Source organism: Balaenoptera acutorostrata, chromosome 18 (assembly GCF_949987535.1).
Source record: "Balaenoptera acutorostrata chromosome 18, mBalAcu1.1, whole genome shotgun sequence".
NCBI classification, from domain to species: Eukaryota; Metazoa; Chordata; class Mammalia; order Artiodactyla; family Balaenopteridae; genus Balaenoptera; species Balaenoptera acutorostrata.
Genome location: NC_080081.1, coordinates 39,303,739 through 39,318,523, shown reverse-complemented (window position 1 = coordinate 39,318,523; position 14,785 = coordinate 39,303,739). Strand labels below are relative to the sequence as shown.

The window sequence follows — 14,785 nt, the reverse complement described above, 5'->3', positions numbered from 1 at the left end:
CAGAGCTTATAAGAAGATAATTTAAAGGTTTCATTTTCCTACCTCAGTACTGTCATGTAAAATAATGTAATGTGAAAAATAATTCATGAAGATGCCATTTCTAATATTTTGGGTGTAATTTACATACATCTCCTATATGTCAATAAGAAAATGAAACTTTAAGAGTCAAAATAATTCAGAACTGGTTATGAGGAAATCTGATTTTAGATCTGAGCTTTTGTATTAAGTCCAAATTCTGTTTTACTATTTCATGTATTATATTTTAATTTGTGCTATTATGAGAAGATAAATTTTAGCTTGAAATATTTAACTAATAAGACTATGCATACACCATAAGAATATAACACATTAGTACAAGTACAATATTTACAAGGTAATTTTAATGATGCCAAAGCCTGTTCTGTGACAACATGAGGATGACTCATCTGAAGCTAAGGGAACATCAGTTTATGGTGTTGCTTATATATAGAATTCATTGCAACAAAATTTTAAAAATAAGATAATAGAATATTTTAACTACTGAAATTATTTTCTCTATGTTAACAAATGTTCAGTAATCAGTAGACATGTCCATGCCCAATACAGTGGTAACTTTTTACTTTTATTCTCCTTAAGGTTATTAGCAACAAAGGCTAAAGTGTAACTTGAATTTTATACCTTAGGTGTATCAAACTGAAAAAAAATATAAAATATTTGTCTCACAAAACCAAGAGGAAAGGTAGCCAGGCTGAATGGATGGCCCATGGTCATTTCAAATTCCGGAATGAATATCCAAGGGGTCTGGGTATCTACTAATTTCATGACATAGATCACTTAGCAAAGGAGTAGAAACAAAAATCACAACTGATAACATTTTAAATATAATTTGCATCTTGAGGAGCAATTTTTTCCATATGCCACCTATGTTCATCCCTCACAGTATACTGCAAAATTTAACAGTTTAAAATAAAAGTTTTTGCTAGCTTCACATTAATTAACATTTGCTCCCTTCACTTTCAATTTCATTTTTCTTTCTTACTGTTCTAAATAGAAATTCTATGACTATCTTGTGCATTTTACATGACATAACAGCATTTCAGTAACAGCTGCAGTGGGATTCTCAAAAATGAAAAGTAATCATAAAAGTAATATAGTATCTCTGAATGATTGGGAATAAACTAATTCCCTTTATGCTATAAAAGTATATGTATACACTTGAGTATGGCATGCAAACACGTTTTCAATATATAATTTCTTCAATATATACACAAATGTATATATGAGCAAATACTCTAGATTGTGAAAAGTTAAAGTAAGGATGTTTAAGCTCTAAAATAAGCATTTCATTTAGAAAATTAGACGTAACTGTTTACCCTGAACCAAACTCACAGTACAACTATTACAGATTGCTTTATTACCGTAAGAAGTTGTCAAATGTAAATAGGTCACTTTTTTAATTCTTTAACATTTTCATTTATACCCCTGCCAAAAGCACAATGGGGCCAAGAAAATTAATTCCCCAAATGCTGTCAACCAGGCTGGGAAACAGCAATAAACAGCTAACTGTAAAGCTTCCAGCTACAATAAAACTGCTGTCAATAAGAGCTGAGAGTTGGAGTATGCAAAAACAGGTCCTCTGGAAATGATAAACTGAAAGGGAAAGGGGCTGACATTTCTGGTCCCAATATGCTGAGGCAGTGGGTCTCAAAGTGTGGTCCCTGGACTAACAGCATCTGTATCACCTAGGATCTTGTCAGCAATGCAAATTTTCAGGCTTGACCCTAGTGATACTGGACCATAACCTCTGGGATTGGGGACCAACAACCCATGTTTTAAGAAACATTCCAAATGATTCTGAGACACCTTACAATTTGAGAACTTAATGTTATCTTTTAAAAATCATATTCATTAAGAAGATATTTTCCTTTTAGAGAAACTATACCAATGAGCTTTATCATTTAAAGCCCTACTGGAAATGATAATGGTTGTCATCTTCTCAACCTTATAACAGTGAACTTTGTTTATTTATGAATAAATATCAAGTTATAATCTAGCTCTTTCAAAAAGGGACATTTAAATATACCAATGGGCTTTATCATTTAAAGCCCTATTGGAAATGATAATGTTGTCATCTTCTCAACCTTTATAACAGTGAACTTTGTTTATTTATGAATAAATATCAAGATATAATCTAGCTCTTTCAAAAAGGGACATTTCATTCAATCTGTGAATACTAAGGGTACTTCCCAAAATTCATAAAAAAATAATTTGTGGAAGATTCAGTGACAGATTTGTTATATTCAAGGAAAATGAAAGTTTAGTAAAACAGAGTGGTTGAGGAATGTGGTTTATGATTGTTTTATATCATATGAGGGAAAACAGCAGGGGAAAAAAGGACAGACAAAATAAGAATCAATGAACTACAATCAAACTCATGGTGTAAATGTCAGACATTATGTTTTCATTGCACAGACAATACAAACTCATGATATTTAAGTTTGGTAACCCTTTGCTCAAGAATCTTGCATTTTACCCCACACATCAACTAGCACCATAAAGTGAAAAGGTGTTTCTGTTAACAGCAATCCTTGTCCACTCAACTAAAAATCTTCACAGATTATACCTTAGTTTATAAATTCCTTTGAAAGCTTTTGTTGTAATAAACCCTACTTTTTCAAAATTGTGTTGCTTCAGGAGCACATTTTGTATTTACGTGAAGCCACTAGTTGAAGTGAAGGAGCTAAAAAAAAGAATTTTTACTTTTTAGCTTAACTAGAACATCTTTAATAACAGCCATATAGTTCAGTGAAAAAATAATTTAAAGGATAGTATATATATGTGTGTTCTTCATTCATAGAAAATATGCCTCTTTCATAGTAAAATTGTACACATTGCTATCACCATCACCTGTCCTTACTTCCAGAAGTATTCCTTTTCTACAACATTGCAATTTTTCTTTCTCAGCATGAAAACTTCTAAAAGGTGTAAGTAAGCAAAGCCATTTCAGTAGCTCTTTACCATAATAGTGAATTACAGCTAATTTGAACATTGAAATGCCTACAAGGAGAACAGCACGGTAACACATGGTCTCAAGGAATGTCTAAAATGCACTTTAGTTCCAGTTAGAGAATTACTCAGCATCTTATTTCAAGGATTACATCATACAAACAAATTTCCTATGACTGGCTAAGCCTCGACAAAAGATCTTTCCCATACTTTGCTGAAATGCACTTAATGTTTATGTCACTGTACTATATATAGATTCAACTTTGGGGAAGAAGTCAGAAAAAGTGGGTCTGTACATCAATGCTCATAATACCCACCACACATAATATGAAAAGAAAGATGACGACGTGGGAATAATATCAGCATGTGTCTTTGGAAAACAAATTTCAGATTTTATATGAAAAGTTTTAAATCGTGTTATATTTTTCAAGATATTATGCAAATCATAAAATATCATCAGTATTTTGAGTGACTTTCCCATTAAAAGCAAATAATAAAAAGCCATGTTTTCTTTTCATTAAAATAGCAACTTTATATTTAAATCCACTTAGTTTCAAAAATTACTTTTCTCATCATGATTAACTATTTACCAACATTTATAAACCTCTACTAAACTCAGATATTTTCTTAACTTTAAAACATCAAACCTCTTTTAAAAAGCTCATGAAGTTAACATGAAAATACTCATTCCAAATTCTATGTATATCCAATAACTTCATATTCTCCTCTAGAACTTCCAAACTGACTTATTTTAATTCCTTTCATCCTGTGCATTCAAGCTCTTGTACTTTCTAAATGCTGTAGATATTTAATCTTTTAAGAAATGTAGATTTTAGTTGTAAAATCGTAGGAGTTATACTCAATGTTCTGAAAGAATCTCTGTGATTCACTGCCAAAATTATTTTAATAAATATCTTACTACCATGAAACCTTAAAGTCACTGCAGAGCAACAAACATTGGATGGTGAGAGACAGAGTTTCAATAGACCATTCTCACCCGTCCCACCACCACAGGAAAAAAAGAAGAAAAACTCTTGACTTTTCAAATACTAAGCAATGACTGTCAATACTATCCTGAAAATTTATTTTGCTTTACTTGATTCTCTAAAATCTGTATGTTCCTTATTTTTAACAAATTCAGATGGGTCATCACCATAGGTGGACTCAATACCAACAAAGATAGAACTTGGATTACAAAATCCTAGAAAGTTGGTGTGTGAGAGCTGATCACAAAAGAGCAAGCAAATGAACTGACATGCTAGTTGCTCCAGAGCAACTATCATTAAATCAAAGGTATCTTTGGCTATAGTACCAGCTTGATCTTTCCCTCTCCCTTTCCTTGCTACTGTGGGATTGGCAGCTGGCCAGCACAAGGGACATGATACCCTAGTGCCATCTACAGGCTATTATTGACACTCAAATTTCATGGCAACAGACAAGCACCAGTGAAATAAATTAGACAGCGCTGCATTTAAATCTTTATTAACAAGGAATTATTAGACCTAAGAAAAACTAATTCTGGATTTGGTTGAAATATGAGTTTCTCAGCCTCTTAATCCCTCTTCATATGGCATATTTCACAGTTTAAAATGAGTTATGACAGATCACTTATGCATTACTAAAATGAGAGAATATTTACAATGGATTCATTCTTTTCTGTATAAATCAGTTCTATTAGGGAGAAAGTATTCCTTCTTCTTTTATTTTTTTATTTTTTGAAAGAGGACTTTTGCCATTGTGGACAATCTGCAATCCTTTCTATTCAACCCCCAATTTACTATATTACAGTAAAATCATCTGAAATTAAAGAGAAGACTTCTTATATGGCTTAGTTGCAATCTATCAACAATCATGTGCTTCACAGTTGATATACATTTAATATTCTACTATCTTTTTTAGAGACTAAAAAAAAATTAACCCCTTTAGCAACCACAGCTGTAACATAATTATAGTCACACCTTCAAACATCATTTAAAACCTGAGATTTGAAGGTGACTTTTGAGATCAAACGGTAATGTGAAAATCGTGAAGCAGTCAATTTGGAAACCCCAGGAGCAGAATTTGGCCTATCAGGACAGGTTTTCTTCCTCAGCAAACGTTATCTTGGGACATTTTGGAATAATTTCCTCTTTTCATCTTTTGCCATTTGAAGGAAACTGGGAGTTTAAATAACTCTCAGAACTCAGAAATTTCAAAGCTGTTCTAAAAATTCTTGACTGAGCCCCAGAGGAATAGAAAAGGGGTCAAGTTTTTTTTCCCCTCTTTATAACTAAGCTAAAGTTAGACCAAAACAAGAGACACACTGGCACGTTAATACTGGTTGACTGGGCACTTGTATGCAGTACTTATAGACCAGTAAAAGTGCTCATTTACCTGTCTGGTGTGTAAGGGGCCCTTTGTCTTGAAGCCTCCTTGGGAACTGCACTCTGAGGCACTGAAGTGATCTGAACTAGTGGAAGAGCGTTTGGAAAGGGTGTCACAACCCCCGACAAAGGTGTTGTCCAACGGGAGCTCCTGGATCACGTGATGCTTTTTCACGGAAACCGGAGTGTCTGGTTTAAGATGGAAAGCGGGCTGTGGAGAAGCGGATTTGTAGTGCTTGGCCAGGTCAGGGCTGTTCGGCTTGAAGGTGGTTGGAGGTGCCGGACCCCAGTCAAATCTACCTATGCTTTGCTCCTCCAGCTCAGCCGGCAGGCTTATTGTCCCATTGATGGGTTCGTGAACTGCATCATCGGGTTTGGACTCTTCGATGGTAACAAAGTTCAAAAGAGAGCTCTTGGGAGACTTTCTTTTCTTCCTTTTCTTTTTCTTGTTTTGTTTGTTCTCCTGGTTTGGGGACATCCATTCGGCACCTTGCTTGCTTCTCTGAGCTGCTTTGAATCTTGATGCATGGCGACAGCGCACCAGAACGGTGACGAAGATCACGACGATGACCACCATGGCACCTGCGACAATGGCGATCATGATGGTGAGATAGTCCTCGTTTTGATAGGGTTGGCTGCTATCGCCTATGTTCCTGTCCAATGGTGTCTCCATAGTCCTGCGAATCAAGTCATAGATATAGGAGGCATTGCCAGCAGTGTCATTAACATAAAGAAAAACAAGCACAAGCGTGTGCAGAGACTTAGGGTATCCCAGGTCACTTATGTTGACCACCAATCGGTGCAAGCCCACATCAGTAGGTGCTGGTTTTTCTTCCAGAGTGATGTTACCTGTTACTGGATCAATCCGAAACAGGCCTTTGTTGTTCCCACTCACAATTGTATACTTAAGTTCAGCATTCATCCCAGTGTCAATATCCACGGCAAAAACTTCTGCTATCACGGAGCCAGGAATGGCTGAGAGAGGCACCAACTTAAAAGAAGTATTAGAAGGTGGCGAAATGACAACTGGACTATTGTCATTGACATCCATGACATTTATAGTTACTTTTGCAGTAGAGGAACGGGGTGGTTGCCCCCCATCAGTGGCTTTGACATCGAAAGTGTAGGAACTCTGCTGCTCTCTGTCAAATGAGACATTTGACTTTATGACTCCAGAATAGGGATCCAACACAAAATTATCATTGTCATTTAGAATGGAAAGAGTCACAGCTTTATTCTCTCCAGCATCTGCATCTGTCACTGTGATTACCCCCACAGTACTATACTTTGGCAGATTCTCAGACACAAAAAATTGAAAATGATTATGAGTAAACTTGGGGCTATTGTCATTTTCATCCAGAACAGTAACTATCACAGCCGCTTGGCTTTGGAGGGGAGGGGTCCCATTGTCCCTGGCAGTTACTGTAAAAATGAATCTTTCTTGTTCTTCTCTGTCAAAGACTCTGGAGGCTGTCAAAACTCCTGTCTTTCGGTCCAGATCAAAGAAGGAGGCATTCGGTCCAAGCTGATAAACAATATCTGCATTTTTCCCACTGTCTTCATCTGTGGCACTAATAGTTGTTAAGTACAACCCACGACGGTTGTTTTCAGCAACTGACAGTTCAATTACAGGCTGGTTGAAAATTGGTGGGTTGTCATTTTCGTCCTCAAGCTTAACCCTTACCAGAGCAGTCTGATTTAAACTGGGCTTCCCAGAATCAGAGGCAACAATTTTAAAGCTGAATTCTTTGGTGCCCTCATAGTCCAACAAAGAGGACGTCTCTAACAAATACTGGTTGTCATATACTGCCTTCAAATGAAACGGTACCTCTCTTTCAATAAAACAGATCACTTTGCCATTCACATCTGTGTCCTTATCTGAAACTGTAATTAGGGCAATCTTTGTATTGACAGGATCTTTCTCAGACAAATACACTGTGCCATTGATGGGACTTATAATGTACCTGAGGTCTATGTTTGGAGGGTTATCATTTACATCAGTGACATTGATGGTAACCGTTGCTCGAGCGGGAGTGGAGCTGCCATCACTAGCCAGCACTGTCACTTTGTGAATGGCTGTCTCCTCTCGATCTAAGGACCTCTGAACTGTAATCAACCCAGTAGTATTATTTAAAGCAAAGAGTCTTTTGGTTGCAGGGGCGACCTGGGCACCAAAAACGTACCGGATTTCAGCATTACTGCCTATATCTGCATCAGTGGCATGGAGCTGAATTACAGAGGTGCCTACGGGAGCATTCTCTGGAATATGCACCTCCACTTGACCCTCTTTAAACACTGGCCTGTTGTCATTTACATCACTTACTGTGACCTGCAGTATGGCTGTGCTGGATTTCTGTGGAGTGCCTCCATCCTCTACTTTGATTTTCATCACATAGGTATCTTTCTGTTCTCTGTCCAAGTTTTGCTGAACAATCAATTGCGGCCACTTCTCTCCTTCCGGAGTTTCCACGATATCCAGTCCAAAAACACTCTGCCCATTTAACAATTCATAATGCTGTACACCATTGAAGCCTGTGTCAGGATCTGTTGCTGATGGAATTGGAAAGCGGCTGTTGATCAAAGTGTTTTCTGGGATGGAAATATTGATGACAGGAGATGGAAACATGGGGGCATTATCATTGGTATCCTTGACAATTATTTTAATTTTGATCAGCCTGAAAAAATCATTGGGGAGGATCACCACCTCAAGTTCAAAGAAACACTCATTCTCCTCATCGTAAGAGGCTCCAGCACAGAGTTTTTCTCTGTCTATTCTATTGGAGGTTGTAAAAATTTCGCCAGTGCTACTGGATACTTTCACCAAAGGGGCATCCCCAGCTTTAGAAACCAGTCTGTAGACAAGGCTGGCGCTGGTCCCTGTGGCAGCATTGATGTGAGAAATGTTCAGATCCTTTGGTATGTTTCCTATGGGCACATTTTCAGGCAATTCCTCTCTAATAGTGTAAATAAGTTCTTGAGCTATTGCGGAATCCAGCCTTAAACAGGCAATCAGAGCAGCCAACAGGTAAAAATCCCTCAGGTCCATGATAATGTATTTATTTTCTTTTCCTGGATTTTAGGGTTTAAAGGTTTCCACTGAGGAATGATGCACGAATTGCAAGAGGAAGCGTGCATGGGCTGGAGGATGCATTACATCTCATGACTTATTTGGAGACAGCCACTGTCAACACAATCATATAGACAACATTATTCTTCAGTAAACAAAAGCACACAGTCACGAAATATCACAACACATTTCCCCACTGCATATTAGTAAACATGGCAGTTTGTTCTGCCACTGTTTGCAACTTAACTCTGTGGATAAAAATACTAAATATCCCCTGCTTGTTGCATTTGCCCAGAGAAAATGAAATTACCTACTTTTGAATTAAAGACAGCTGCTATTTTTACCTGTATTCACCCACACTGTTTTCAGGACACTGTTTAATTCAAAACATGCGTTCTTGTTCTCCTCTTCCCCTCCACCACCACCATGCCCCCACCTCCCCATCTCCCTCCATCCGCCCCCCCCCCCCCCCCCCGTCTTACCCGCCTCCTGGCTTCTAACCCACCTCCCTTAGTTTTTTTGGGAGCCAGTGAAAAACACTAACTATTTAGCTATGGTTCCTGCTAACTGCTTTCTCACATGTCATACGTGATGTGTTTTCTTCTCTGCCACACTGAGTCATCTCTTTCTTATAAAAAGACTATCTTTTTTCTTTCCTCCCAGTTCTTCAACTGCCTTCTAAATACAATTTTACTGGGAAGCAAGCATCCGGACATGCTGCTGCAGCGTCAGAAGCAAGTCTCTGGCCACTGTATAACCTCATTGCCTAAAAGCACAATACCAAGACCTTCAGTTTCTTACCCAGACCTTGCTCTCATTTCTCCATGTTGCCAAATTATCACCATTAGAATTAAGAAACACATTAAAACTTTTAGAATATATATAATAACATAGGATTCCTTATCCTAGAGGTGGAAGGGAGTGCCAAGATATAAGTGAAACGCAGCTAACATTTCCATGTAACAGCACAATATTTTCTACTGAGCATAAAAGAGGGGGGAAAATGCAGTTTCTTAACCCCATCTCCGGTTGTAGTATTAGTAACATCTGCCACACGTAAATACTGCAACTCAATAACGCAGGTAAAAAGCCTTCTGCTTAGATGCCCTCCTAACTGCAATTTAAACGGGTGCAAGGCTCCAGGCAGCTACCTACTTGAGTAGAACTGGTCAGTACCCAGGCTCTAATCTTATCTGCATTAGGCTGCACGGTAGATGATGCCCGCGATTAGTTCCGGCAGAGTGATGCAGGTAGGGATGCAGATCCAGCCTAGTAGGTGAGCTCTGCCCCAACCGTCTACCCAATAACAAACATCCCTCGTCTACACCGAGGACATATCTAAACACAAAATTTACAATTGTGCATGTGAAACTTTATACTTACGTTAGTTGCCTCAACCTTTCCCCTTTCCCGGTATGCTGCAGTTAGAAATGAGCTGTTTCAGCACATAGAAAGCCATGCATCTGGTAGCACCAGTTTGGGAAGAAATCAGAAGCAGCAAAACGTTTCCTCCTTGTAAAATGTGTTGCTTCGGGCTGGCAAATTAGCAACTCCAGAGAACAAATTCACAGATTTGTCGTTAGTCATTCTCTCCACATTTCGTTTCTATTACCCACGGGGTCTGAGCTCTTCTGGTATTTAACGCACACACAACATCCAGTTGCACTTCTTCAGCTCCGGGGTATTTTCCACAGCATCAAACATACCATTTCCCTCCGATGTCAGTACTGCTTAAGTCTCTAACTTCTTGTAGGAAACGTCAGAGTTGGGGTGATGGTGAGTCTCTGGCTGCTCTCGGGGTGGGTGACAGTTGCCCCCAAAATTCCTAATTGGTTATCTCTTTCGTGCTTCGGAGACTCTAGGGCGCTCCTTCCTGTCTGGCACGCTCTCCCTCTCTCCCTTCTCCTTTGCCCCTCTCTCCTTCTCTCCTCTCTCTGAACTGAATTTCTTGATAGAACTCTCAATAAGCCCAGAGGGAGGGCGTGACGGCATAAGCCCCGCCCCCGGCCCCTGATTGGCCCGTATCTTGCGGTGCGGGCGGCCGCAGCTGGGCGTGGAAGAAGGCGCTGACTATCTGCCAGCCTCTCCTCCCCAGCGCCCCCTCGGCAGCCGCGAAAACCCGGAGACCCGATCCTGGCCCCGGGAGAGCCGGGTTCCAGGAGGTGCACTGAGCATGCCCAGCAGGGTCCGGCCCGGGAGGGAAAAGGCGACGCTCCCCAGGCCCCCGCGGACGCGGCTCTCACGGGCGCTGAGGGGCTGGCGGCTCCTCCGGACGGCACGGGGCGGCGAGCGGCCGAGACCCGGCGGTCGCACGAGCAGGGGGCGCGGGAGGCCGGCCGGGCGTGCGGGCGCGGATCCGGCAGCCTCGGGCACCGTTGCGGGCGGTTGGGGAATGCCGAGGCGGCTCAGCTGCCGGCGCAGGTTCCACACTTCTCTTTGCTAAATGGAGGGACCAGAATGCACAGATGGGAGAGTCCACCCGGGGTCCGAGACACACTGTCGGCCCTCGGAGGAGAGCACGGCCCAGCAGATCCCCGGAGCGCGTTAAACGGGCTACATTCCCGGTGCCGCAACTAGAGGCTTTTGCTGGCGAGGACATTGGCAAGAAGGGCAGAGAGGGCGGATAGGAAAGGTCGGGACAGAGGATATTCGAATCTCAATCAACACCGGAAAGAAAATTAATCTGAGCACTCCTTACGTGCAGGGTGACGGAAGCTGCCGGGAGAAAGGGAAAATAGCCTCTGGGATCCCCTAGTCACCCTAGTCAGCCCTAGGCCAGTCTGCTTAGCGGGGCGAAGTCTTGTCTCCAGTAGCAGGACGGGCCGCGGCGGCCGATCCAGGCTGTCCTTGCACTTCTGCTTCCGCCGCGCCCAAACCCTGTGAACCCGAGCTCGCCCGAACGCGCGGCTGCGGCAAAAGCCGCTTCACCTCACCTAACTGCAAACTTTGCTCGGGAGAGGCTGGAAGGAGTCCTGTCCAGCTGCTCCTCAAGCTGTGGAACGTTTCCTTTCCCCTTACACTGTCTGCTGATTCCAACTTGGCATGTAGTACTTGTCTTTCCCTGTGCAATTCATTTCTCTGACTCCTGTTCCGTCGAGTATCCTCACGCGTTTCTCATTTTCACGCAAGAGCCGGATAGAATGACTCTCGAAAGGATTACCCTTTTTCCTTAAATATTGGCCCCGAAAGCACTATCTGTATTTGATTGATCTTTTAAAATCAGTAAACCACGAAGGTTTGTTTTATGGGCTGTACCTACGACGCCAGATGCCTGAGTAAAGTTAGAAGCATTAATAATAGTAACAGTTCACTTGGAACAAAAAAATAATTTTTTTTGCATGACCTATAAAGGTTGTCTGAGAAGGTCTTAATGCATGATTGAATAACTTGTTCTAACTTACAGGGAGGATAAAGGGCATTTATTTTAAACCTCCGTGTTTCCCATTCTGTATTGGGCTGAAGATGCCTTGAAGGCTCTTTCATGTAGTTATGCACTGTGATGGCGTGTTCAGGAACACCTTTTGTTTTTGAATACAATGGCTTTCCTTTTTAAATATGAACACTTATTTTTAAATATTTAAAAGTAAAAAAAAAAAAATCACTAAGCAAACCTACCAAACTTAGATATTGTATACATAATTCCATTATTTAACCAATTCATTTGACATTGCAATTTTTCCACATCTATGGAAATGTAAGGATTTTTTTCGAACTTTCCCTCAAGTGAATATACACAGTAAAAGTGCAGTGCCTCAAAGCCCACTGTAAAATACATGAATCCCTTCTATGTTAAATATAAAACAGGTTTCTAGCAGACCATAGGTTGATACTGTTTTAAAATGACTAAACAACTCTTATGGTAGTATTTTGTATGATTAGAATATACAAAATTTAAGAATAAAAAGGACTGCTTAAGTAGCTAAAAAGTCAAAAGAAAAATATTACCTCATACAATAATGCGAGTGAGTTAAAGGAAGATTCTTTTATTTTACCACAGTGAATGATCATTTTGCCATTCACAAAATCTACAATTAAAGCTAGTGCATTGTTCCAATTGCCACATATTTTATGCTCTGAACTAGTTTAAAATAGTAAATGAACCATCATTCTGATACATTTACAATAAACATAGCAGCACAGCCACTTTCCAGTTCATTTTGTAAGCATCAGTTATCTCACACTCTTATTCTAATCATACCATAGTCATTTCAAAGTCACAACACATAGCTTAGTCATAATTAACATTATCACTAAGTGGAATTGTTTCTGTTTGCTAAGGGGTAGCTTTGCTTGTAGTCAGGACCCATTATTATGCTATGCTCATAAATGAAATCTTAGTGTGAACACAGGTGAAAGTTAAGGAAGAGACAAATACCATCACATTATAAAAATTTATGACCATGAGACTTCAATTAACAGAAACCACAGGTCAAAGCCCCAAAACGAAGCACATGTAGATTCTTTTCAAAGGCCATTGAGTATAATATAGAAATAGAGTTACTGACTTCAGTGCATTCCATCTTATGGGTGTTTATTTGGCATGTATAAATTAGTGGGATTCTTTAATCATAATAGTTTTACCTCTTAAAGCTAGAATAGTTGAAGCTTGTTTGCCCTATTATATTTCAACTGCTAAACTCTTGAATGAGAACTACTATTAGAGATCTTATTAATATTCCTGGAAGAAAATTCAATATAAAGGGTCATTTTCCTAACCCTCTGCTATCATAACTTGAGGCTTCAGCCCAAACCACAATATAAAATATTTGCATATTGAGAGCTACTCACAATCCACCTCTCCTAATTTTTTGTTAAAAAGGTATATCTGAATAATTATGAATTAGGGAAATGATAATATTCATTAATTTTAGTTTTCATAGGGCAACATCTATTGTTTTTTTGCTGCATTTTAATCACTTTTTTCTTTCATGAATTTAATAAAATGTTAGATTCTCAATTATATGATTTCCAATATACATCTTCCAGTATATATGTTAGATTTCCAATTAGATCTCTTCAATTAACCCTTATACATCTTTGTCAATGCATGTTTTCTACAGCAAGGAATTATCATGTTCTCACCTGTGTTGTACCTGATTAGTACTTTAAGAATTATGCCATCCAGGCTGTAGTAAAATTACCTTAGTGTTCTCTGCCAGTTATATAGGTCATGGGATACTTGTGAAGCTAAGTCACCTTTGGCCAGCTAAGTGAAGACTAAAATGCTATTACAGATTTATACAGAAAGAGATATCGAGTTAGTAAAATTATTTTATACTGCAAGAATTTAATGTTTATATATTTAAACAATAATTTCCATGTAATGGCATTTAATAACCTGAATTACTATGCAGTTCAGTTTGTTAATTGGATTTTCACCTATGATTTTCTAGTTACCACTCAGCATTTTAAAATTACATCTCACACAGAGATCATAAAGGCTTTTTCATGTTACATCTTCTATAAATGACATAGACTGTGGTATTTGGAATGATCAAACGACCTCCTCAAGGATTTCAAGACTAAAATTTTCAACTCTAATGTACTAGTTCTATATTCCAATCAAAGGTAAAAATAAAATAATAAAATAAAATAAAATAATAAAATAAAATTTTATTGTGCCCTGTACTTCTAAAGTTCCTTTAATCCAGATGTTTTGTTGTGGCTAACTGACATTAATAAATCAATCACAGGGGCTTTTATGTCACAGCAGGTTTTGTTGTCCCCATTTCACAGAAGAGGCTAGACTATTGTACTGTATTTCCTGGGGGTGGGGTGGGAATTGTGTGAAAAATGCCAAGCGTTATTTGTGTTACCACTATTTAGAAAATGACAATGCAGAATTTTAACACCACAAAAAGAAAATTAACACATTTTAAGGCTGCAAACTGTCAAAGTGTAGTAAGCTCCTTGAATCATTCTTTTGCTCTACTATTGGCTCTTTTCTTTGAACACCTTTCTTTTTTTTTTTTTTTTCTTTTCTTTTAAGGAAAACTTAGACCAAGGTATTCAAATGACAAAGGAAAGCAGGTGATAAGAAGGTTCACTCTGTTTGAATGACTGAACTAAATTTATCCCAATTTGCTATATTTTTATGACTGACAATGATTATAGATGTCAGGTTTGTAGCTCTAACAGTTACTACAATATAAACTGACATTTTCCAGTGCCACTATTTTATCATGATTACTATATAAATAAAGAAAATATTGAATTTTCAGATTTCATTATTGGTTGTTTAAGACTTCATATAGACATAATTCTCATAAAAAATGGTTTCCCCATTACACGTAGGGCTCAAGCAATCACTTAGGAAACATGAAAAACTGGTTTAAAGATTGTAAAGAGAGAATAAATATAAGTTTAAATA

The 14,785-nt window shown here is 38.8% G+C and overlaps 1 protein-coding gene across 4 annotated transcripts in view; it reads right to left on the bottom strand.

Moving 5' to 3' along the window:
- Positions 1–10,343, bottom strand: part of PCDH9 (protocadherin 9) — a 979,957-nt gene extending 969,614 nt beyond the window's left edge. For all 4 annotated transcript variants that reach the window (XM_057532785.1, XM_057532786.1, XM_057532788.1 and 1 more), the window contains exons 1-2: positions 9,799–10,343; positions 5,359–8,529 (exon numbers count right to left, since the gene is read on the bottom strand). In XM_057532785.1, coding sequence (XP_057388768.1) covers positions 5,359–8,394 — 3,036 coding nt within the window. In that variant the 5' untranslated portion in view covers positions 8,395–8,529; positions 9,799–10,343. The remainder of the gene's footprint in view (positions 1–5,358; positions 8,530–9,798) is intronic.
- Between the last annotated feature and the right edge of the window lie 4,442 nt (positions 10,344–14,785).